Genomic DNA, 23782 nt, shown 5'->3' on the forward strand with positions numbered 1-23782 from the left:
CAACAGAATGCATAATATTTGTCATTATTCACCAGTGATCACTTTACCTCCTCCTTAGCTGTGTTTCCCTTTCAAAACACAGTGTCTTAAGGAATAATGGTTTGGAATATGGAATAATAATGGAATAATCAGAGGTAGGCCCCTCTGATCTCTGTTCCCCTCTCCCTGTGTGTCCGTCAGTGAGCCAGACGTTCTTCTACAAGCCCCCGGGGGGGCTGTACTCATTGCCTTACCTGGCGGAGGGCATGCGGGAGGACAGCGGCGCTCTGAACCGGGCGGAGTGGTGGGAAGTGCTCTTCTTTATCAAGAAACTGGAACCAAAGCAGCAGCAGGAGGTCAACAACATCATCCGCCAGAGCCTCGATGACCAGGTGAGGGCACAGGACAGCTCTCTCTCTCTCTCTCCCAGCCTCCTCTGGCTGCGTGGAGTACATTGTGCATCGCCTGTTGTCGTGAGCTATTCTCATCAACTAGCATCTACACTTATTCTTATGCTTTGATTTCTATTTAACATTTTTTGATGTGGTCTAGCTGTATTTCTTCTATAAATGGTTCTGCACTGCCCCTGTGCGTTCCAGATTTCGGAGATCGATGAAGTAGCCTTGATCCAGCTGTCGGTACCGATCCATGTGGCTCAGAGGCTGCTGCAGTATCTCACTCAGAACCTGCTGGCGTCCTGCCTCGGGGACCTGCAGAGCTCGCACGTCTACATGAAGCACTACCTGCGCAAGGGTGGGCTGGAGCAGGACCGGCTCAACGGGACCCTCACCCCAATGGACCTTGGAGACGAGGGCACCTCCTCCTCCTCCCTGGCCAGCCTAGTCTCTGTCTCCAAGAAGCCCAAGAAGGAAATTGTCTCGGACGCCTCCAGTTCATCCAGCTCCACCACTTCTTCACGGCTGGAGAGCGAGCTGCCCAAGGACGAGGAGATGAGGCTCCCAGAAGACCTGGAAGAGAAAATGAAAGGTGTGTGTGAAGTTCCTTCATAAAGAGGTGGTCTGGAATCCTGCCATGTGGTTGTCGAATTTATTTAAAGCGGGCAACGTATGGTGTTGGCAGGCTCGGCTAGGAAAGGAGTCAGATGTTTGTCGTATTTCTAACTTTGGCCCTCTTTTCATATGTAAAGTGTATGTAAAAGCAAACTGTTAGGTGTCATGTTCAAAACTGAAAAGAAGCATACGTTTTGGGAGAGGTAAATGTGTCCAAAAGCTCCACAAGGACACCTATTTTTATTTTATTTAAGGTAGGCATGAATCTAAATAGGATGTGGCATTTGTAGACATCTGGTTGTCTCGCCCCATGCAGTGTTCAGCAATGCAAAGATTCAGGGCAAGAAGAACTCCCTGGAGAAGTTGGGGGAGGTGGTCGACATCATGAAGAAGAGTAGCTCGGATGCCGGGCAGCAGCTGGCAGGATTGAAGTTCCTCACAAAGATGCTGGAGGAGGAGGGGACGCAGGAGAGAAGCACCCTGAGGACGGACTCTGCTCAGACCATCCAGTGAGGCCTCCTCCGTTGACCCGGTCTTACCTCATGCAGGAACATGTCCCCCACTCTGCAGCTCTGCTAGAGAAGCTGCAGGTTTCTCCGGCATGACTAAAGCATTCTTTCTTAAACATTTGGCTGGATCACTAGCAATACCCAGTTAATGAAAAGAAGGGTTGTCAGGTCACCAAGAACATAAAGTAGTTTGTGGATGTGCCAGTGATTATTTTCCACATGGCTTTGCATTACATTATTTAAGGACATCTGATTACTAATGAAACCGTGGCTAGGGAATTTGTGGAAGTATCTGGACATAGTAGTTTAAGTATACTTTCTTGATCTGCGGTGTCTAGGGACAAGGTCCTGAAGATGCTGGTGGAGATGCTGACCAACCAGTCGAAGGAGAAGGTGGTGAGTGCGTTGCGGTTGACCTACTCCCTCATGCTGAAGTACGAATGGAGGGTCATCTTTGCCACGGAGGGCGGAGTCAAGGCCATTCTGTCGTGCATGCAGGAACACGCGAGTTGCTCCCAAGTGCAGCAGGCTGCCCTGGCGGTAAGTTATCCGCAATGCCCTTTTTCGAGAATTATCCTCTCTGATCGTCTTTAATCTTTCATTGAGAACGATGTGAAATCCATCACAAGGGTCTCCCAATCGAAGGCTGGAATGGTGTTTTCTTGGAACCAAAAATCATTGCATTGTATCAACATTCTTTATGCCCTCTCCGTCTCCAGTCATTGAAAGTCATCACCGGTGCCAGCAAACATGACATCCGCAGCATGGGCAGCTGCCCACCCCTCTCGGAGTCGGGGGCGCAGATGATGCTGGAGATCTTCGCCAGCATCGGCTCTGCGACCCCTGAGGGATCAAAGGGTCTCCTCGGAGCCATTCCAGCGGCCATCGAGCTGATGTTAAACACACCAGGGTGAGTGACAATCTGTACAATGCACAGATAGGGACACTGAGCATTTGTGACATTCAGGGTTGTATCTGTGGAGTTAGTATTTCATTGAGACTGTTATCTCTAACCAGTGTAGCTTTCTAATGGAGATCATTCACATACCTTCTGATTCAGAATGAAGAGTTCAAGCTATACAAAAATACTGCAGCGACATCGAATACCCATTGTTCTGCTACAGAAGGGATGTATCCTCTTGTCCTGGCTTTAGAACATGTTGATTCATTGTGTGTCTCCAGGTGTACCTTTGCTGTGCGCAATGGCCTTCTGGTCATTATCATGCTGATTTCAAACCACAAGAGCCTGGCGGAGCAGCTGGTGGCCTGTGACGTGTGTCCCGTCCTCAACCACTGCGTTGGGAAGAAGTGCATCTCAACCTCCAGCCAGGAGAGGATGCTGGCTATCATAGCTCTCAACCAGATCTCCATGGTGCACAAGATTGAGAAAAAAGGTACCTGTCCTGCATGGATCTGCTTTTCAATTTATCTTCTCCGTGTTTGAACAGGCCTTTGGCATGAGATCTTGACTGCATGTTGTTGTCCTCCTTACCTCTTATCCAGAGTCAAAAGAGGAGCTGGATTTCAAGGACATGGAGCTGAAGATGCTACTGGTCAGCCTGAAGGAGATGACGACCACCAAGGAGATCGTGCTGGCCCTGGAGCGACTGATCTGTGATGATGTGTCCCAGCTGGAGCAGGAGCTCAATGACGTCATGAAGGACAAGGACACCTACCAGGCACTGGTGCGAGCGCTGGATCACCATCGTGTGGACAAGGCTGTGCAACTGGCCATCCTGAGGTGAGATGCCTCCTGATGCATTTGATTTATTTTGAAAAATGGTGAAAAATGAGAACTGAAGGTGTGATCAGTGCACCCTGTGGAAATGATAACTTACTCCTTTACTGTGGTGCTGTGGTGATTGTACAGTATTTGTATCAACACCAGGTGGATTGTATGTGATGTGATGCGTTTGAATGTACTGTTTCTTCTGAGACAATAAGCATTCTGTGAGTTTATACAGACTGGTCACAATTAGTATAATTGGTAGTTAATGCGATTGTTGTTTTAAATTGTTTTCCTCTCCCCTTTTGTTCAGGATTTTAACTAAGTTTTTAGACAACTACCAGGAAGATGAGTTGCCCTGGCATGAAAGCATTGAGCCCTGCTTGTCATCTTTGACAGCCTACATCAGTGACCGAGACGTAAGAGAAGGCATCGCCACAGTCTCTTTGTTATAATTAAATCAGTATAGCTGAGGCCAGCATTAGTCTTCCTAGTATTTTGAGGGCTGATTAATTCTTATAATTAATGTCCTTTTAGCTTTATTTATTACTGATGTGTATTACTTAATAGATGTACAATATCTAGAAACAACTAGAAATATTGTATATATTTAGTAAATTACTTTACTTTGCAAGTTACATCCTGTGGCAATAAGTTTGCTATTTTTTGTCACAATGTCAAGCTTGCTAAAGTGAGGCACAATCAGAATTACCTTTCCATGCCATTATCAGCCCATTGATAGATGGCCATGCATTGACTGCTACAGCTTTTCTGTTTGCATTTCTTCTTGTAGCTTGCAGGTTTTATCCAGTGTAGTCTGTGCGGCTTCTGTATCGCAGACATTAATGAACAATACAACGCTATCCTAACTGGGTGTATATTTCGTTCATATTGCTCGCCCCGGTCTAGGTCTAGTCTGCCAGTGCAGTCTAGTTTTCATCTCTAAGGGAACATCAGATACAACTGAGCCCCCTTTCCTCTGTCAAAGGTTGTGCAGCCGTTCATACGATTCCTGTACCGCCTGGCCACGACCAACAAAGACTATGCAGTGGTCATGTGTCGCCTGGGAACCAAAGAGGCCCTGATGAAAGCGCTGGACAAACACAGCACCAGCTTACTGCTGGTGACTGAGCTGCGCGACCTGATCAGTGACTGCGAGAAATATGCCAGCCTCTACAAGAAAATGACCACGAGTATACTGGCAGGATGCATACAGGTTCAGTGTTCTCATTTTCTACTTTGGTAGTGTTGTGTACCATGCGTTCTCATGTGTTACACATTGTGGAAATGTATGTTGTCATGCAGGGCTTCATTCAGGCCAGTGTAATGTGCTGAGCTTCTTCAGGTAAAGCTGTGCTGAGAATTAGTGCCGGAAGGATTATCCTTAAAAAGACTGATTGATTACTATAAATACTAGAGGGGAATTTCATTAATAAAAACATTAGATGCCCTGATATTCATATTTATGATGTATGTATAAAGAGTGATATGAATGTGTCTTACTAGAAGAGTATTTGGCTTTTTGATTGTTATAATCTGTATTAAGAGGTGAGATGGGTCCTGCTTGACCACAGTGCTGTTTTGTAATGCAACATTGTGTCAGATTGAGGTTCCCCTCCATCCCTTTCATACTTCCAAGCTGCTTAACTCACACTAAGTAGGATGTCATGCCCTATCCTGAGTTTTGCTTTCCCTCTCATTCATGAACGAGAGGAAAACCCCCACCAGCCCTCTTCAGGTTAGCTACTACCTGAATACTTGAGTAGTCTTTTAAAACCCACCTCTAAATACAGTTCTGTACACTTTTCTACAGATGGTGTTAGGACAGATTGAGGAACATCGCCGTAGCCATCAGCCCATCAACATCCCCTTCTTCGATGTCTTTTTAAGAAACCTGTGCCAAGGTTTGTGTGGTCAATTTTGTTTGGGACTTGCTGGAACTTCAAGCTCAACCACTGAAGATAATTTCACATTGTAATATCGAATTTTTATGCCGGTCGTAAATCCACGTAACCCTGACATGGCTCTTCCAAGAGCTCATTTCACTGTACTTCCTGTCCACAGGGTCCAGTGTGGAGCTGAAAGAGGACAAGTGCTGGGAGAAGGTGGAGGTGTCCTCTAATCACCATCGGGCAAACAAACTCACCGACAAGAACCCCAAAACATACTGGGAGTCCAATGGCTGCACAGGTTCCCATTTTATCAACATCTACATGCACAAAGGGGTGGTGATTAGGTATGTGTATTGTGAAGGTCATTAAGAAACAAAACAGTCCAATAATTAAATCTGAGTGTTACAGATAGTGTCCGTAATGTGGAAGCCTCATTCTTTAGATAGTGCTGTTTAAAGAACTCAGACATAACATTCCCAGTTGTGGTCTTTAAAATCCCTAAAGCTTTATTCTAATGCATTTCTATGATGTGTTTTTGTTTGATAGCAACTGTAAATAATGATTTTCATATTCATATGTTTGTTAATCCTAGGCCAAATCAAAACTGTGACACTAATAACATTATAGCATTTTTAAACCGATTAAACATCCTTTCTAACAGAAAAATAAATCACTATTAGGCAGAGGTCTGTAATTTTTGGTTAGCTGGTGGGTCTACATTTAGATTTTTTATTTTATATTTTTTCCCCTCTCTCTCTCTCTCTCTCTCTCTCAATCGGATCTTTCTCTTCTGTTGAAACCCCAGACAGCTAGCCGTCGTTGTGGCCACTGAGGACTCCAGCTACATGCCTGCCCGGATCGTAGTGTTGGGCGGCGACGACCCGACGAACATCAACACGGAACTCAACACCGTAAGTCAGGCGTCCGCAGCGTGCGGCTCCGCTTTCTTTAATCAACGGTGACAAACGCTCTTCCTCCGGGACAGCTCTCTCTGACAAACACCCTTCTCTGCCCGCTCAGGTGAACGTGCCTCCTTCTGCCAGCCGCATTGTCCTCCTGGAGAACATGACCCGCTTCTGGTCCATTGTGCAGATCAGGATCAAAAGGTGCCAGCAGGTGAGATGAGTGTCTAGTAATAATACACTGCTGCTGAAAAATACAACAACATACAGTTTCAGTCGTAAGTGTTTTGAAGCCATGTTCTTTAATTCTGTGGCTAAGGGAAGGTTTTTACAGGAATTAACAACATCGACTCCCTTCTTCACACAGGGTGGCATCGACACACGGGTCCATGGGTTTGAGGTTCTGGGGCCCAAGCCTACCTTCTGGCCCGTGTTCAAGGAGCAGTTATGCTGTCGAACGTACCTCTTCTATACTACCAAGGCCCACACCTGGTGTCAGGAGATCCTAGAGGACAAGATGCAGCTGCTGCAGCTCTTCAACAAGTAAGCAGGTCCCAGCGAGCGCGCTTGTTCACGTGGTCCTCCTCGAAGAGTCCTCTGACGGAGCTCCCTTGTCTCCTCCAGGCTGAATAGCGCCCTGAGGCATGAGCAGATGTTTGCCGACCGCTTCCTGCCAGATGCGGAGGCTGCGGAGGCCCTGGGCAGGACGTGTTGGGAGGCTCTGATCACACCCATCGTGCAGAGTGTCACCATCTCAGGTACCCTGGAGAAGGAAGATGGTAAAGCACACCCTTTCTGCACTTCTACATAACCAGTATCGCTGACTTGGTGTTGTGTTGTGAAAAATATTGTCAAGAATTTAATTTATAATACCTTCATGATTTTCTGAGAGGGATGGGGGGACTATGAGTCTGTGCCCGTCCTTGAAAATGGGTCCGCTGTCTCTCCTCATCGTGGCGTTTCCATCCTTGTGATTTTTAAATGTTTGCCTCAGCTGTTTTTTGTTTTATATTTTTTAATGTTAATACCAAAGCTTTGCCTTTACATGGACAGATAACTTCACGATGAGCCCCCTGCTGTGGCTGCTGAACGAGTACCTGGAGAACTCGGAGGTGGCGAAGCGCTGTAAGAGCCGGGCGGCTGTTTTTAACTCCCGTGTGCGCCGGCTCACGCACCTCCTGGTGCACGTGGACACCAGCCGCGTGGACACAGAGGAGCTCAAACCGCCCGTCAAATCCAGTAAGCTCTGCTCTCTCCGCGTCTCGCCTTTACCTTACGGGTTAAACCCCTGCCCCTCTGTACCACTCCTGGCTGCGGCAGCAGATTTGTACTTTGTACTAGTTTTTAAGTTGTTCCCGGAGTATCAAAAACTATTTGTGGTGCGAAGGAAGAAATCTTCTGTTCATACGGTCCTTTTCGTATTATTATTCAAACCAAGAAACAAATGTAGGAAAAAAGCGGACTGCAGTTCATTTCCATAGTGTTCTCCAGATCTTGAAGTTCATCGGCAATGTTTACACCTTCTGTATTGAAGATATCTTTCTTATTTTCAGAAGGTATCAACAGAAGCAAAGATATAAAGAGTAAGTATATAAGTTACAGCTTAGATGACCACCTTTGTTTGTGTTTTTTGTATTTTATTGGTTTGTTTTTTCCCACAAGCTAACTGACCTCATTATTCTAACACTAACCATTGTGAAACACTGCATATTTTCTTGACACGCTTCTTGATATGACATTTGATTTCAAGATCTCCGAGTGCATCGTAATTAGTTTTCATTTTATGTATGAAGTTTTATGTTCAGTTTTTTTTGTTTGGCTTGTTTGGTTTTCTTTTTTCTTTGGAGAAAACAAAAATTGATAGCCACCTAATAAGATCACCAGGAAACAATTCTGGTTTCCCAGATGCTCACCTGGTATGTGCATTATGTTTCAGATGGAAAAGATGGCAAAAATAAGGAAGTAACATCTTCGTCCTCGGCTGTGAGACCCAAAGTGAAGAACGCCAGCAGTATTGCAGGAATCGCGCTGTGCTGGCAGGGTGTGGTGCAGCGCCAGGTAAGCCCACAAACTTGTGCACAAGAGTGTCTCTATCAATGCAAATAAATTAAAATTAAAATAAAATTTGACTTCAGGTCACATAGCTTTTGAAGTGCACGGTTTCTGAGTGCTAAAGTCAAGTCCAAAAACTGGACACTGAACTGTCTGGAATGTGTGTAACCAAGCTCCCCTCCCCCCCTTGTTTTGAATTTCCATTTCCATTTGAATTGCTATTTTAGGGATTTTTATAATAATAATGAGAGTAATTCTAACCCTGTGCAGGTAAAGAAGTTTCTGGACGCGGCGTGCAGCGTGCCGGACTTCGTCGAGCGATACAGAAACATGTACCTGCGGCTGAAGAACGCAATGGAGGAGCTGTTTGGGCAGCAGACGGCCTTTGTCCTGGCCCTGCGCCAGGGCTTCTCCGCGGCCCTGCTGCAGCTGTCCATCCTCACCGCCATGCACGTGAGTCTCGGTCACGTGGTCGGTGTGTCCGGGGCCGGGGGCGTTCTGTTTACCTTTGAACTGCTTCGGTTGGGTTTGACGTTTCTGATTGGGCAATATGCTGTGTTTTTCCTATTGAAGAAATAAGCATATCTTTAAAAAATATATATTACTTCCTTCGTTTCATAGTGCATCCATACTGGTGACAGCTTTGTTCGAGCATCTACTATTCATCTCATTTTGTTTTGTCCCGCTGTGCAGGTGAGCGAACGCTTTGCCCAGTACATCGATCTGATGATCCAGGAGAGTGGAGTGGACTCTGGGAACGTGGAGACTCTGAACCAGCTACAGCAGTTCCTGGAGCCCATGTTGTTCCTCTCGGGGCTTGAACTGGCCAACACCTTCGAGCACTTCTACAGGTAACCTCCCCACCAGGTTACAGCCTGTCAACTGTGAGTTTAGATTCTTAAAAAAGTTAGTGAAAAGTGAACATGAACCCATTTCATGACATTTCCTGGGGTCTAATTAACTCTCTAAAAGCTCTCCGCTCAGCAGAACATCATCCTGGTGTTTCCCCAGACAGTGTAGATTTTGTCTGTCTACTCTTTGGCTCCGCTTGCTCAAGTCTGTTTCATCCTGTCCCCATGTCTTCACCTGCCTCCTCCTGTGACAGGTATTACCTGGGCGACCGCCTCCTGGGCCAGGGGAAGGTGTGGTTGGAGAGCGCTGTCATCGATCAGATCGGCACCTGCTTCCCCAACCGCTTCCCCCAACAGATGCTGAAGAACCTGACGGAGTCGGAGGAGCTGCAGCAGGAGTTCCACCTGTACCGCCTGCAGCAGCTGGACAAGACCCTGCAGGACCTGGACGAGGAGGTGAGACATGCACAGAGGGATGGGGTGGGGCTTGACAGAAGAGAGAAGATCTTGGTGGTGCTTCAATGGGCTAGTTTGTCTTTGTATCAGGGCTAGGTTGGCTTAGTTTTTTTTCCCCTATTTTCCCAAATGACTGATGGTGTGCTTTGCTCCTTTGCTGCAGATGATGGAGGACCAGCCATCCTCCCCCGAGGAGGAGAGCGATGTGAAGGTCCTGGTGCTCTCCCCGCGCTGCTGGGCCATCTCCTCCCTCTGCTACCTGGAGAGTCCCAGCAAGTACTTCCCGGCACAGCTGTGTAGCTATCTGGGAGAGTTCACCGAGTTCTACTCCAACAGTAAGGGCTTCCTCTGATCACCGTTGTGATGATGATTTTGTTGACTGGGTGATCTTCAGGGTCGTTGTACCAGGTGCAGATACATCCATCAACAGAATCTCAGGGGCGCATTGTCTGTGAGGATGGTGGCTGACGTGGTTTTCCTTCCCCGCAGGTCAGAGCATGTACAGCCTGACCCACACAAAGCCCCGGCGCCTGCAGTGGACCTGGCTAGGACATGCAGAGCTCACCTACGGCTCCTTCACCCTCTACGTATCCACACTACAGATGTACATCCTGCTGCAGTTCAACCAGCAACAGGTAGGCCTGGACATCCTCCTGCTTTCAGAAGAAATCGATAATGGCAAAACAACAGCACTCCAATGAAAGAAAATGCCTCTGGGGTGCTTTACTTGACTAGCTGTAGCTGGTACAAAGGTTGTGACAGCACAGTGTATGCGTTTCCTGAGGGTCTGCTCTTACTGTTCCCTGTCCAGGAGGTGAGCGTGGAGGAGCTGCTGCAGTTCACAGGCCTCTCTCCGGTGGTGCTGAGTCAGGCCCTGAAGCCCCTCACAGCAGACAAGGGCATCCTGATCCATACCAGCCCCACACAGGACTCCTCCAAAGGTAAGCGCTAGCCTGGCGAGCAGCCATTGTTCAGCAACAGGAGCGGGTGGGCTGAGAAGGGCTTTAATTTAAAAAGAGAGCAATTCAGATTAAAGATCCTGTCTGACTGACTGGGAGAGGTGGGTGTGAATTACTTTTTCTTTTCTTCTTCCCCTCACCCCTCGGCTCACGCGCTCTTCCTCGCAGGAATCCTGAAGCTGAATAATCAGGCCCTGACTCAGGGCTCCGAGGCTCACAGCTACTGCTGCCTGCTGCCTAAGCAGACCTACCTGAATGTGGACGAAGATGCAGCCAGCACGCTGGAGAGGAAGAGGAATTTCATCTACTGCCTGATCATTCAGATCATGAAGGCCGAGAAGGAGCTGCATATTGACAACTTGGTCTTCCGGGTGAGTCAATCATCTTTAAAGAGTTCACCAAAAGAAGTAAAGCAACTCAACTGAAGAATATCTCTTAACAAGCCTTGTTTCTACTGTTTAACAAAAAGTCACCCTGACTATTGACAGTTAACACTAGAAGCGCCGAGCCGGTCATTTTGACCGATTTGGTTATTGAAATTTGAATTCCTCTGTGTTCCTAAATACACTGTGCATACCCATTCGTGACTTTTCCTAACTATATGTATTAAACATGCCTATAGCGTTTTAGCTGCATAAACGTGAAAATAAATAAATTATAAACACATTTACCTAGAATAGCCAAAATCTGGTTATTTTGATTGGTCATTTAAATACATCATAAATCAAATATAATGCATAACCCTACCTGCCCTTTACAATACAGTCAGCCTCGCACTCAATTGGCAATTTCTACCTGTCTATCATGTGATTGAAAGACTGCTTTTACTGTACTGATCAATACGCGATTGCTACTGCATGTAGTACAGAGTACAATAACGCAGGCACATCGCACGCAAAATATGGACATTTTCAGAGGAGGAGCATTTATTGCAATGCTATATTTTGGGGAGTAAAAGTGTTCACCTGGAGAGGGCTGTCAAAATGCAGTGCGAGATACGAGCTCCTGCAGGGAAAGTGGAGAAACGTGTCCTGTGTGGACTATACGAGCTGGCAGGTATGCAGGCTATATATAGTAAATTAGTGTATTTAAATACAAATCTACAGTGAATACAATCACTGTATGTTGAAAACAAAGTTTACACGGTGTTGAAAATGTTTACTTAGTGTACAACTATTTTTTGAACTATAAAATATTTCTTTTGAGCATTATTCCAATATTTGTTTGCACTTGTTTCATTCCCTTGCTGTATGCTGGTTTTGAACTTTTTGCGTATTGTACGCTGTATAGTTATTTATGTTTTGACTGCAGTGTGTGCGTTTAGAAAAAGTGCTTTGATGTTATTTATTGCAATAATATTTTTTAGTTTTATGATCATATTTAAATTTAAATACTCCATTTGTGCTATGTAAGTGTTGGATTTGATGTTAATGAATAAAACTTATGAGTTTTATACAGTGGTTTGCCTTTGATTATCATATCACAGCTGTTAAAGAGCTATCGGTTACAATGACTAGCTTTGGCGCTTGTAGGTAGTTTGAAATATCGGCGCTTCTAGTGTTAAGTACATGGGTGTGGCACTACTATAGAAAGATCATGTTCTGCAGGATGAAAAAGCAAAATTCCCGTAGTATATTCCTTTCCCCTGAGGTTGTCCTGGAGTCCGTGTCCTGTACAGTCGTCTAAAGCGCTGTTCCTCTCTTCACAGGTCATCGACACCTGCCAGCAGCAGGAGTCCTCCAAGTCCCCGCGCCTCGTGCGCTTCAGCTGCAGCAACACGGACGTGCTCTCTTGCGTGATGCACCTCATCAACAAGGGTTACATCCGGCGCAACGAGGACAGCCCCCACATCCTGGAGTTCGTGCCCGAGGACCCCACCACCCCCCAGAAGGGTCAGGCCCACATCTCCTTCAGCAAGCACGACCTGAAGAAAGCCAGCGTGGGCAACAAGGAGGCTCTGTCCGCCTTCAGGTGTGAGGATGACTTTTGACCGTGTGAGAGTGTGGGCGGTGCAGGGCTGGGCGTTAGGGCAGCAGGGTGGGGCAAGGAGGCGTTACCCACTGTTGGCTTTTTTTTTTTTTTTTTTTTTGGAGAGGTGGAGGAAAAGTCCAGAACCATATTTTCTTTTTCGTTTTGTGTGAGAGTAATGAATGACACTCCTGCTGGAAGAAGGATGCATAAGGACTTTCCTGAACATCTAAGCATTAAGCAGATCACACTTCTGTTACCACAACAAATTACTTTAGCGCCTTTGTCAGGTACTAGAAGTAGCCGAAATAAAGAAAATCTTACGTTAACCTTTGCATACTGTAGACCTTTTAACGAGAACGGTGTCTCTCTCAGACGCCTGCCTCTGATAACTCACTGACTCTTGAATTCGGGCTAAAACATCATGTAATGCTGAATGTTCCTGTAGTATGCAAATACACCAGTTTGTTTTATTATTTTAAGAAATAAAGAAATTCCATTTCAACATCCTTTGTTGTTGTCTTGTGTGGCATATCACATCCCATAATGATGGAGGCACATTAATTATCGCTCAGATGGTTGCACTTGATTTGGACTTAGTCTTAGGCCAATGATGTCTGAATAAAATGCATTAGGGCCACAAGATCTGGCTTTTTCATATTCTGAAGCAGACCGAGACTTGGATGTTCAGTATCTAAAACGTAGACACAGCTGTTAGGAAGTTAAGAGCTTTTTAGCCTTGAGCAGCATGTGTTTAAAATATGCTGTTGATTTAAACCTTGGTTCAAATTGTTCAACAATTGTTGTTGGGTTTTATTATTAAAAGTGATGCATGCATAACACAATTAAATACAATTTTTTTTTTTGTGTGTTATAAGTTTTCTTTCATTTTTAAGTGACTGAGAGTGGGCGAGGCCTTCTGCTTTATCCTTGAATTCAGACTCAAGATTTGCTGTAGAAATAGTGAAAAGGAAATCTCACACCAGCCTATTGTTGCTTATGAATAAAGACTGATGCAGATGTATTCACGATTTGATCTTTATTAACTTGTATCTGAAGTCCCCGTTGGGCAGCTAGATTTATGTCGAAAATTGAGTAACTAGCTTCCGTGGGAACTAGCTTTCTAACTTTTGTTTTTGTTTTAATAAGGTATCTATTAAACGCTCTCTGTTTCCTGGCTTTTGTTTATTGATCAGGGGTAAAAAAAAGTAATAAACAACTAAGACTCCCTAATGCAAAGGTGTTGCATGGGTTGGTGTGGTGAGAACGTTGGGCCCCTGTTGTCAGTGAGTGTGATCCTGTGTCTCTCCCCTCCAGCATGGACGGGTTCTCCGCCGCCCCGCGCAGCTCCGAGGACGGGGTGCTGGAGGCGGTGCTGTTCTCCATGGGCCGCACCATGACCCAGGAGGAGGTGCGCCAGCTGATGAGTCAGACGGTGCTGCAGGTGGCCGACACGCTGAGCATCACCACGGACCGCGCCGAGCACCTGCTGGTGCACTGCAAGTGGAATGTGGACCTGCTGATCCAGCGCTACGCCGAGGACCCCGACTCGCTCATCCTGGCCGCCGGGCTGCAGGGCAGGAACCCCCAGCCGCCCCCCAGCCCCATCACCCACTGCCCCGTATGTCTCATCCCGCATTCTGGGGAGCTGGAGGCCACGCCCACTCTCTGCTGCATGCACTACTGCTGCAGGGTGAGTCACCCCCGGCCTAGAATGCACCTCTGCTTTCCCCTGCACTGGGAGCTGTGTCCTTTCAGCATTTTAATTCAGTTCAGTCTGCATGTGTGGGATTTTTTTTTTGGGGGGGGGCCTTTTCTGATCGTACACAGATGTGCTTGGCTGTGTGTTTGTGGGCATGTACCTGTACCGAAAATAATTGAATGGCATCTGAAGTCTTTCAATGGGTACTGAAAGAGAGCATCTTCCATGTGTTTTAGTCATGCTGGCAGGAGTACCTGACGACTAGGATTGAGCAGAACTTAGTTATGAATTGCAAATGCCCCATCACCGACTGCCGTGCCCAGCCGACCTCCGAGTTCATCTGCAGTATTCTCGCCGACAAGGACATTCTTGCCAAGGTAAGCTCGGCTTCCAAAGCGAACGATCCCTTCAGTGGCACTCTTGCTCCTATATGAGTTTGTCCGATAAAGGAGGCCCTCCTTGTGTCCCCTGCAGTACGAGAACGCACTCCTCCGCGGGTACGTGGAGTGCTGCTCCAACCTCACCTGGTGCACCAACCCCCAGGGTTGCGACCAGATCCTCTGCAAGGAGAACATCGGCAGTGTGGGCACCTGCTCCAAGTGCTGCTGGTCCTCCTGCTTCAGCTGCAACTTCCCCGAGGTGGGTCTGCATTGACACCCGAAACGGCGTGGGTCACTGGATTGTGTGTGAATCTGCCGCGAGATGCTCAAGTCAAGATAATCGCACGATTTCTGTATTTTCCTTTCTTGCCGTCTTATGTAGTTTTTTTGCATCTCCTCTTCTTCAGCACCGACAGAAAGTTTGCATGGTTACACAGCCTCCCACTTTAATTAACAATTCTCGTATTTATTACATCACCAGGCTCACTACCCCGCCAGCTGCAGCCACATGTCTCAGTGGATGGACGACGGCGGGTATTACGAAGGGATGAGCATGGAGGCCCAGAGTAAGCACCTGGCCAAGCTCATCTCCAAGCGTTGCCCGAGCTGCCAGGCCCAGATTGAGAAGAATGAGGGCTGCCTGCAGTAAGTACGCGGCACTGGGACTAACCTCATGTCGGGATGCGTCACCTCAGATGGTGTCCATGCCTTGTGTCTTCCGTGGAGGGAGTAGGTTCTTGGGATTGAGATGCAGCTACACTAGGAGTGCTGCTCATTTTGGGATTGATCTTAGTCCTGCTGTCCGTTTGCAGCCCCTGGAAGCATGAATGTGTAGACAACCATACTGGTTTCATAATGAATGTCCTTTGATTGTGCTTGCAGTATGACTTGTGCCAAATGTAACCACGGATTCTGCTGGCGGTGCCTCAAACCTTGGAAACCAACGCACAAGGATTACTACAACTGCTCTGCTATGGTGAGCAACAACTGCGGTTCTCTTCCGTGTTAAGAGTTATATTTACAAATGTATTTATTGATAAAGTAGTCCACAAGTGTGTTTTGAGATGAGATTTTGCAATGCATTTGGATAATGTTTCTGGAAACTGCGAACTTCCTGTGTTTATTAATGTTACAGTAAGGTGGGTTAATTTTTTGGTGTGAACAGGTGAGTAAAGCTGCGCGGCAGGAGAAGAAATTTCAGGATTACAATGAACGATGCACTTTCCATAATCAGGCCAAGGTAAGGAGTCTTCTCTGTTTCTCAGTGTGGTTGTCGCATTTTTACATGGTACAGATTTGAAATCCTAGAGAGCAGCTTCTAAGCTTTTCTGCTCCTTTTGAACAATCTCCCTTCTTCTGTTCTCGGGCAGGACTTTGCCATCAATCTGGAAAACAAGGTCTCCTCCATCAATGAAGCCCTGCAGATGAAATCCTTAACGTTTGTGATTGATGCCTGCAAGGTCCTGGCTCAGGCTCGCAAGGTGGGAGTGCAGGCTGTTGACGGGGAGCAGGAGTCTGTAGCCCTGGGCAAAAGAGCCAAAGTTGGCCAAACTTAATAAAACAAATAATTGGTCTAAAGAAGGTCACCCCATGGCTCTGTAAGACAATGGTTGCAGACTCCTTCTCCAGAGCAATACCTTGATAAGATGCTATCTTCCAAGAGGGCACCAGCTCAGTTGTAATATTCTCTGGGTGTGGTTTCTAGGTCTTGGCCTACTCGTGCGTGTACAGCTACTATAACCAGGACACTGAGAAGATGGACATCATGGAGCAGCAGACAGAGACCCTGGAGCTCCACACCAATGCCCTACAGATCCTGCTGGGTGAGTAGAGAGAGACGGGTTTCATAAGATACACCGTTATCAACTCGATAAATCACACAAAGCCTCATCGATCAAACAAGGCGAGTCCTCTGGATTTTATTACGCTGAAATAGTCATACTTAGATTCGTGCTTAGATCCCGGCATCTAAAAGAAAACAATTAAACAGTAATAGAGGGATGGGACCGGAGTGTAAAAGGTTCAGCCGGCTCACTGATTTAATCCTCTCTCCCGTCCAGAGGAGACGCTGCTGCAGTGCACTGACCTGGCGTCCTGCATCCGCCTGCTGAAGCCCGAGCACCTGAGCACTGGGCTGGAGCTCATCCGCCGGATCCAGGAGAGACTGGTGGCCATCCTGCAGCACTCCACACAGGTACGCCCCTCAGCGGCCTCCGATCCGCCTCCTGGTGCTCGGAGGGAGCCGTGTCACTGTCACCCTGTGCGTTTGAAGGGGCTGAAGAACGAGTGGATGTCGTTGACTGTGTGACAATGTCCATCTCGGGAATAAACAACGAGATGTAGATGATGTGGTAGGAGTGCTAGGATTTTAAACTGAAGGTTCATTAGTAAGCATCTATCCAGCTAGCAGGTGAATCTAGAACGAGGAAAGGTGCGGCCAGCCCCTCTCATATCTCTCCTCTTGCAGGATTTCCGAGTGGGGTACCAGTCGAAAGCGGGACCCGAGCAGGAGGCGGCTCAGGCTTCCAATATCGCCAACCAGGCGGACTCGAACAAGGAGTGAGTACCCCGGGGGGGAGTCCAGGGCAGCATGCGGGGGGATGGGGTGGAACTGCTTTTATCTTCATGAGCTTAGCAGCAGCTTCACTACAGTAGAGGCGCAGCTGACCAATGTAAAAGCACTGTCTCAGGCTTAACTTCAGATGGTGGGGGAACGTGAGGCAACATTTATTCCCCTGACCAATAAATGTGTGTGGAGTTGAGTAGACTGGGCTCTGAATTGAGAGAGAGAGAGAGAGAGAGAGAGAGAGAGATGTGTGTTGTGCTGTCTTTACTGCTGAGCTTGTCCGTTTCCTTTCAAATCTGTATTTCAGCGCTTTGCCACTTGTTGCGAACCAAAATCAAACGAACCAAAACATAGGAAGACGCGGGTGCCAGTGAGGGCCGCGGGTGTGTGTGCTCAGTGCGTGACGGGTGCTCTCTCCGGCAGGGTGAAGTCGGAGGGCGGCTCGGACACGTGCGAATCGGACAACAACAACAACAACGGCGGGGAGGACGGGGGGGACGGGGAGGAGGACGACGAGGAGTACGACGACGAGTACGTCCCAGAGTGGCACGAGGACTACGACGAGGACGACATCGACGAGGACGACTTCTTCTCAGACGACGACGAGTCCGAGAACCTGGAGCGGGATTTCAGCCCCTACGACTAGAGCGCCGTCCCCCGCAGAGCCCCGCTTCCCGCTCCAATGACAGACTTGAGCAAGGAATGTCGGAGAGGTTTTTTTTGTTTTTGTTCGTTCGTTTGTTTTTTTTACACGAGGAAAGCCTGTTCAAGTTTTACATGGGGGAGACCCGTAGAGTGATGACGGCCTTTCGTCTTTAAAGAGACTGCATGACTGTTTTTTGTTTGAGGGTCTATGCCGCTGGGTTGCGTGGTGTAGTCCCCACTGAGACGGGGAGTCGCTTCTTATTGTTCTTGTTTTGAGGAGATCTTGATCGTAGTCCAAGGAGCTGCGGTGAACATCCCTAAACTCGCCATGGGACTGTCTCTGAGACTGTTTTAGAAGACTTGGTAATCGTGGGGGTTCGAGAGTCAACTGCTACAGCACCGCAAAAGTGTTGATAAAAGAGGGGGAAAGGTAGGAATTGGGGAATATGACCTTCAGTTTACCATAGTAACTCTTAAGACTTATTTTGATTACCCCAAGTTCACTTAAATACCGAATTCTCACCTTGCTAGTTCAAATGGTTTGCATTTCCACATGCCTTTATGGGGCCACCTCTAATTCAACATGTTTTTATTTAAGTTTTGAAGCTCAATCACAGATATGGGTCTGAAGCCAAGGGTTTTGTTATAAATTAAATTAGTTAGATACAATGCATCCTACTGTAAAGAAGCTTTTTTTTAGGGCTAAACTAGACCCTCAAAGGTCCCATGTAAAACTTGATGGCTAACAAAACAAAAAAACGGGAGAGAGAAACATGGCGGTGCAAAGCGTTTCAGTGCTCCACAGGGCCACCAAAGACACCCAAACATACGATGCTCGAACTGCAGAACTCACTACCAATCACCTCTACCAAGACTTCACTGCAATAATTGGGAATTACCATGGCTCATAAAATACACTTTGCAAAGCAGCAAAATTCATGTAACTTGCTTTTTCTTGCTTTTTTTTTTTCTGGAAAAAAAAAGAAATACAACTTTTTGAACATGTTCAATGTTCTTATATAGAAGAAAGTTTTGTTGATGTCTTGCTTTAAGTCTGATGGAATTTTCAGCTTAGTTATCACAGAAAGTTGAGATCCTTATATATTCATATATTGTTCATCTATAATGTTCTATCTTTCTGAAAAAAATTAATTGAAGTTACGCAACTTCAGCTTACTAAATAAAGAGCTTTTTCTGCTAAAACACGTTATTTTTGTTCATTCTTAAAATGCCTGTGCATATGTAGGGGTCCGGGTCTGAGCAGTTTTTAGAGGTTTGCCATTTCTGTTGATGCAAGACAAAATAAGATGTGCCAACGTTTTTTTTTATTTAAAGTAAGAACAATATTAACAAATGGAAAAATTAGATTCCTTGTTTTGAGATGCAGCAATGTAACTTCTCAAAAGCCTTTTAAGTAGAACTGACAACCATGCGGAAGTAATCCTCCACAATAGTCTCGGCCTGCTCCTCGCTGTAGTCTCGCACCTGGAAGAGTGATCCGTTCTCGGCTCCCCGGATCATGGCCGACAGGACTGTGGAGAGACACGGGCACATTTAGAGACTCTCCCTGGAGCACTGGGGTGATTGTGGGACATCTTGTGGGAGATCAGGCTGGAGCAATGACATATGAACACAATAGCATGTTCCTTGTGGAGTTTAGCAAGGCTAAACGAGACCTACATTTTCATAACCCTAAGAATAATTGTTCAGGCAGCACTATTTAATGGATCTACCAAGCATGTCTCAAAACTTGTATAGATACTGAGCATAAAAGTCACATTGCAAGGAATAGGAGAGGTTGGGAAAAAGTAAATAAACCCAATATCCATTAACACCAAAGCCATCAGTGAATGCATTCAATCCAGCTGGAAGAGAAGGGTATCTTCAGCAGGGTTGGTGCCTGATATCCTACCTCGTCCAGAGGAAGGGCGGAAGAGACACAGAATCCTCTTGTGCATGGCAGCGGCTCTGCCAAGCTCGTAACCCACTCCCAGAGAGGGCTGCGTCACCTCGGCTACAATCACTGACCAAGGGACAGAGACGGAAAGGGGCAAAAACATGATCAGAGACGAGCCACAGGTTGACTAATCCCCCGCACTGTAGAATTCAATTGTTGCATCGCTACCTGTTGGGTATATCTGGGTGACACCAATAAGAACAAAACCTGGCTATTGCATATGCCTGTACATTGTAAAAGAGAGTATTTGTTTATAAGTGTTGGTGCATCCTGAACAAGATCCCCTCACCGTCAGCCTTCTGCAGCCACTCCACATCCCTGTCATGAATGGCTCTGTCTCCCTCGCAGGCGGCATCCTCACCTGGGTCAGTGTGCAATACAGGCCATGAGGCAGCACCCTATTGGCATTTCACATTCTTCTGTATAGGAACATGCATGCTTCATGCCTTTTAAAGATAAAAACTCCGAACTGCAAAAATACCAGGAGGCAATTAGATAGATATATTTCCATTAATGCAAGCACTATATTCAAATATATTTAATGACTTATTTTCAAACACCCTGTTGTAGAAGTAGAGTGGCACCTGGTGGCTGTTGCGCAGATTTCCACAGTTCTGCACAGAGCAGCTCTTTGCTTTATCTGTAATTGTTTCAAAGGTGCAGAACTGCGCCCAAAGTGCAGCAGCTAAAACGAGTACAGTCCGCAGGAAAAATGTCATTGAATACAATCATGCAAAGAAAAGCCACTGACTATATGGTTGAAACGAAAATCACCTCTTTCTGACAGTCCAGCGTGGCTGACGTGCTCTGTCAGAACTTTACCGAACTTTTTCAACTTCTGGACGATCTTCTGATAGATTGCCACGTCCTCCCTGCCTCCCCGGATACTCCCGCAGAAGTAGATATTCAAAGCCATGTTTGCAGATGCACTGAGCGCGACGCAAACGCAACCCCCCCAGCGAGAGCGCCACACGCCTCTTCATGTACACCACAGCGCCCCCTGGCGGCAGACCCCCCTAGAGCGAAAATAAAGACATCTTCAATTATTTTTATGTATCAGTTCTTCCACCGGTACAATAAATCTCCCTGTCGTTTTATAACACTGCCATATCGACTGTTTCGTAGTGTTTCAGCCTGCATGTCTGAAATTGGTGTGGCGCATGTTGATGACGCAATGACGTTGGCAACGTGGGCACGTATTTCCGCGCCGTACAGGAAGTAGGTGGATGTGTTTACTATGCCGGAGACACGGTGTTTTTAAGGATATAAACGTTATTAACAGTAGAAGTCGGGAAGGTAAGCTCTTGTTGAATATGCAGCCGCCTACAAAAATGTGTTATTATTGGAGTGTGTGAATTAAACAGTAATGTTATCGTTGCTCTAAAGCACAATGTGGGTATCTGTCCAGCGGAGACGCGAACCATCACGGGATCTGAGTGGAAGTGTGTTGTAATGTTGCCTGTCTTCGTATCATTTTAAACTCATCATGAAAAACAATATATTGAATTATTGATATAAAAGCTCGATCTCTGACGCTAAGTATAGATCAATATCGATCAGTATATATGATTGCACCTCCACGCAGCGGTGCTCAGGTGTGTTAATGAGGCAGCGCTGGAGGCTGAGGCTTCAGGTCCCGCAGTCCTCAGCTCAGTCCTGTCCGTGTGTCTGTCCGCCGCAGCACCTGCGTCTGGCGCCCGTGGATGGAAGTGGCGAGAGCCGGAGAGATGGGCCCGGAGAGAATCTTACCCAACGCCGAGGAGGAGCTGGGCCAGGAGCGGATCTCGGACGGAGGGGTCCTGGAGGGCGGCGGGGAGTGGAGCGGCGAGGAGCCCGAGGAGGAGGAGGAAGGAGCCGCGGAGGAAGAGGAGGAGGAGGATGGAGGAGGCTACTATTACCAACCCTTGAACCAGGACCCGGAATCGGGGCAGATCCACCCCAGCCTGCCCGACCAGCCTGAGGGGCCGGGCAGCCTCTCGGAGGAGCTGCAGGACGTGCAGGACAGGATTCAGGTATTTGTGTCTGAGCCTGGCTGTGGGGCAGACTGGTCACTGTGGGGCAGACTGGTCACTGTGGGGCAGACTGGTCACTGTGGGGCAGTATGTACTCATCCCTGTCCCTGTTCCACAAGTAAGACATAGCAAGTCCCTCCTCTTACACTGCAGAGGCCCCGATCATCCCTGCTGGCTTGTTGGACCAGTGGCTCTCAACCCTGGGCCTGGAGGAGCCCCTGCCCTGACCTGTCAGTTACTTCAGTGACCCAGAGGGACGCCACCTCTCTCTGAATTAGCTGCTGTATAGAAAAGTGATGGTTTGGGTGGAAGTGTGAGATGTTGGGTCTTCTGATCATTTCCTGCCTTTGGAAGCGCCTTCCATTCCTTCTAACGCCTGACTCTGTGGAATAAAAATAAAATGGAAAATACAGCCTGTAGGAAATGATTTAAAGTCCTATAGACAGACAATATCTTAACTAATGAGGACTCCTCGTCAATATTGTCACTGTAGTGAGATGCTAGGTGGCATGGTGGGCACGTGGACGTCTTTGGTTTCTACTGTGAGACTAGCCTAAAATGTTTCTTTCCTTCATTGAGTTTCTATCACATGTATCTTTAAACCTTGCATTGAAATATTTAATGTATTTAAAGGGCATTTGCACATGAAATGGCTTGACACTGGAGGTAACTGAACTGATGCTAATCTGGTCAATTCAGATGTGTGTTTTTTATCGAGGATAGCTTTGAAAGTGTGAAAGTTTTTCAGGGGATTGTTAGCTTGTTTGCCTTAATGTGAAATAGTGGGGGATGAAGCAGGTGAATCAGCACTAAGAGTGAACCACACAGTACCTGCATTTCACTCCCTGCTTACAGGCCTGTCAGTGCCGGGTTTGGGCTCATTCAGTCAGTCACTTCAGCAGCTGAAGTGTCAAGATTCATGGCAGGAATGTGCTGTCTGGTCATGAAAACTCAGGCTGCCATGACTCCTTTATTATTTTATCCTGTTATTCCCGCGGTATTGGAAGTTATTTGCCTGTTTCACTTAAAGGGAGACTCGTATCTGACTTTCCTCAACTGATTTATTTCACTGAACCGGGGAGACTGGCCAACTGTGTGTGTTTAGTCAGCGCAGTTGCTCTCATATTTGGCCTTGGTCCGATTTTTTGTGTACTGCTCCCTTCCCGCCATGTGTTTCTAACATAGCCCGTGCAGCTGTGCATCGAGTCACGCGTGTTTGTGTGTGTTGTGCAGGCGATGGGCCTGTACCTGCCCCAGCCACCGCCCCCCGACAGCGACGAGGAGGATGAGCCCGAAGGGGCGGCCGCGCTGCAAAGCAACAGCTCTATCCCCATGGATGATGGTGAGCCCCCGTTCCCCACATTCACACTCGTGTCCCCTCCCTACAGACACGGCAGTGCAGTCTCTGAACCGTCTGTTCATTTCTTGCCTTTCTTATCATCTTTGCAGTCACCCAGCTGGTTAATCCAGGGTCGTGGTCTGTGGCTGTGTTGCCTCCTCTCTGGTCTCTCTAGCCAAGCTGTGGGGCTGACAGAGATGCTGATTAAATACTGAAGTAGTCTGGCAGTCCCTCTATCTGCCTCCAAGATCGGCCAGAGTGTATTTATTTTGAACATACTACACCCATGTTACCGTGTGGTTGCGAATGAATGCCTGTAACGGCCATGTGTTCGCTGCCTGCTTTGACAGACCACGTGGAGCTGGTGAAGAGGACCATGGCAGCCGTGAATCTGCCCTCACTGGGCATCCCCCCCTGGGCCAGGGAGATCTCCGACGACCAGTGGAAGGACATGGTCCAGCAGACGCTGCAGACGCGACAGGCCTCCGCTGGGCTCAAGCTGGACCGGAAATGAGGGACCAACCCTGCGGCGGCGGCAGCGGCTGCTGCTTTGGCCCGGCGAGGCCTGCTGAGCCCAGAGCGTGGATGTGAATCGCACTCGTGATGTGACCCGTCCCAGATAAGTAACTCACAGCAGTCTTCACTCTAACAGAGTCTGATCTTCATGGAGAAACTGTACAGCCCGTTCTAATCGACTGCCTCTTGTTTTTCTTATTTCATCAGTCTTTAAATCATATCTTCCTCTGTATTTTAATTGTTTCCCCCCAAATGTTCATAGCTCAACCATGATTATTTTAATGAATGGATCAAATTTCCAGAATAAAGTTTGTAAGAATGTCACCGGTGAGTTAATTTCCATTCCTGCTGCTCATTTTAA

General features: G+C 47.2%; 3 protein-coding genes across 12 annotated transcripts in view; 2 read left to right on the plus strand and 1 right to left on the minus strand.

Annotated features, from left to right (window-relative positions):
* Positions 1 to 18800, plus strand: part of cul9 (cullin 9) — a 30437-nt gene extending 11637 nt beyond the window's left edge. For 2 of the 8 annotated variants that reach the window (XM_066697164.1, XM_066697158.1), the window contains exons 6-42: positions 133 to 371; positions 579 to 966; positions 1306 to 1498; positions 1837 to 2038; positions 2218 to 2408; positions 2681 to 2892; positions 3002 to 3239; positions 3538 to 3643; positions 4213 to 4440; positions 5038 to 5128; positions 5289 to 5460; positions 5922 to 6027; positions 6137 to 6232; positions 6386 to 6561; positions 6643 to 6797; positions 7072 to 7257; positions 7572 to 7601; positions 7955 to 8076; positions 8341 to 8523; positions 8764 to 8921; positions 9176 to 9377; positions 9541 to 9712; positions 9867 to 10012; positions 10189 to 10318; positions 10505 to 10707; positions 12045 to 12307; positions 13622 to 13997; positions 14243 to 14383; positions 14481 to 14645; positions 14868 to 15031; positions 15269 to 15362; positions 15552 to 15626; positions 15757 to 15867; positions 16092 to 16209; positions 16447 to 16580; positions 16854 to 16945; positions 17376 to 18800. In XM_066697164.1, coding sequence (XP_066553261.1) covers positions 133 to 371; positions 579 to 966; positions 1306 to 1498; positions 1837 to 2038; positions 2218 to 2408; positions 2681 to 2892; positions 3002 to 3239; positions 3538 to 3643; positions 4213 to 4440; positions 5038 to 5128; positions 5289 to 5460; positions 5922 to 6027; positions 6137 to 6232; positions 6386 to 6561; positions 6643 to 6797; positions 7072 to 7257; positions 7572 to 7601; positions 7955 to 8076; positions 8341 to 8523; positions 8764 to 8921; positions 9176 to 9377; positions 9541 to 9712; positions 9867 to 10012; positions 10189 to 10318; positions 10505 to 10707; positions 12045 to 12307; positions 13622 to 13997; positions 14243 to 14383; positions 14481 to 14645; positions 14868 to 15031; positions 15269 to 15362; positions 15552 to 15626; positions 15757 to 15867; positions 16092 to 16209; positions 16447 to 16580; positions 16854 to 16945; positions 17376 to 17598 — 6281 coding nt within the window. In that variant the 3' untranslated portion in view covers positions 17599 to 18800. Of the gene's footprint in view, positions 1 to 132; positions 372 to 578; positions 967 to 1305; positions 1499 to 1836; positions 2039 to 2217; positions 2409 to 2680; positions 2893 to 3001; positions 3240 to 3537; positions 3644 to 4212; positions 4441 to 5037; positions 5129 to 5288; positions 5461 to 5921; positions 6028 to 6136; positions 6233 to 6385; positions 6562 to 6642; positions 6798 to 7071; positions 7258 to 7571; positions 7602 to 7954; positions 8077 to 8340; positions 8524 to 8763; positions 8922 to 9175; positions 9378 to 9540; positions 9713 to 9866; positions 10013 to 10188; positions 10319 to 10504; positions 10708 to 12044; positions 12308 to 13621; positions 13998 to 14242; positions 14384 to 14480; positions 14646 to 14867; positions 15032 to 15268; positions 15363 to 15551; positions 15627 to 15756; positions 15868 to 16091; positions 16210 to 16446; positions 16581 to 16853; positions 16946 to 17259 lie in introns of all 8 variants that reach the window. The other 6 variants (XM_066697159.1, XM_066697161.1, XM_066697162.1 and 3 more) reach the window with 6 other exon arrangements.
* A 100-nt stretch (positions 18801 to 18900) lies between these two features.
* dnph1 (2'-deoxynucleoside 5'-phosphate N-hydrolase 1) lies at positions 18901 to 21397 on the minus strand. 2 transcript variants are annotated; one of them, XM_066697171.1, is made up of 5 exons: positions 21304 to 21397; positions 20329 to 20570; positions 19844 to 19915; positions 19510 to 19620; positions 18901 to 19129 (listed from the first exon to the last, which is right to left on the minus strand). In XM_066697171.1, the coding sequence occupies exons 2-5, from the start codon at positions 20468 to 20470 to the stop codon at positions 19008 to 19010; spliced, it is 447 nt and encodes a 148-aa protein (XP_066553268.1). In that variant the 5' UTR covers positions 20471 to 20570; positions 21304 to 21397; the 3' UTR covers positions 18901 to 19007. The 2 variants fall into 2 exon arrangements, with proteins under 2 accessions (XP_066553268.1, XP_066553269.1); XM_066697172.1 differs by lacking the exons at positions 19844 to 19915; positions 21304 to 21397 and adding an exon at positions 21130 to 21236.
* On the plus strand, positions 21258 to 23745 carry mea1 (male-enhanced antigen 1). 2 transcript variants are annotated; one of them, XM_066697169.1, is made up of 3 exons: positions 21258 to 21566; positions 22800 to 22908; positions 23256 to 23745. In XM_066697169.1, the coding sequence occupies exons 1-3, from the start codon at positions 21258 to 21260 to the stop codon at positions 23417 to 23419; spliced, it is 582 nt and encodes a 193-aa protein (XP_066553266.1). In that variant the 3' UTR covers positions 23420 to 23745. The 2 variants fall into 2 exon arrangements, with proteins under 2 accessions (XP_066553266.1, XP_066553267.1); XM_066697170.1 differs by lacking the exon at positions 23256 to 23745 and adding an exon at positions 23016 to 23247.
* Positions 23746 to 23782: the final 37 nt, after the last annotated feature.

This window comes from Amia ocellicauda, chromosome 23, assembly GCF_036373705.1.
Source record: "Amia ocellicauda isolate fAmiCal2 chromosome 23, fAmiCal2.hap1, whole genome shotgun sequence".
Classification (NCBI taxonomy): Eukaryota; Metazoa; Chordata; class Actinopteri; order Amiiformes; family Amiidae; genus Amia; species Amia ocellicauda.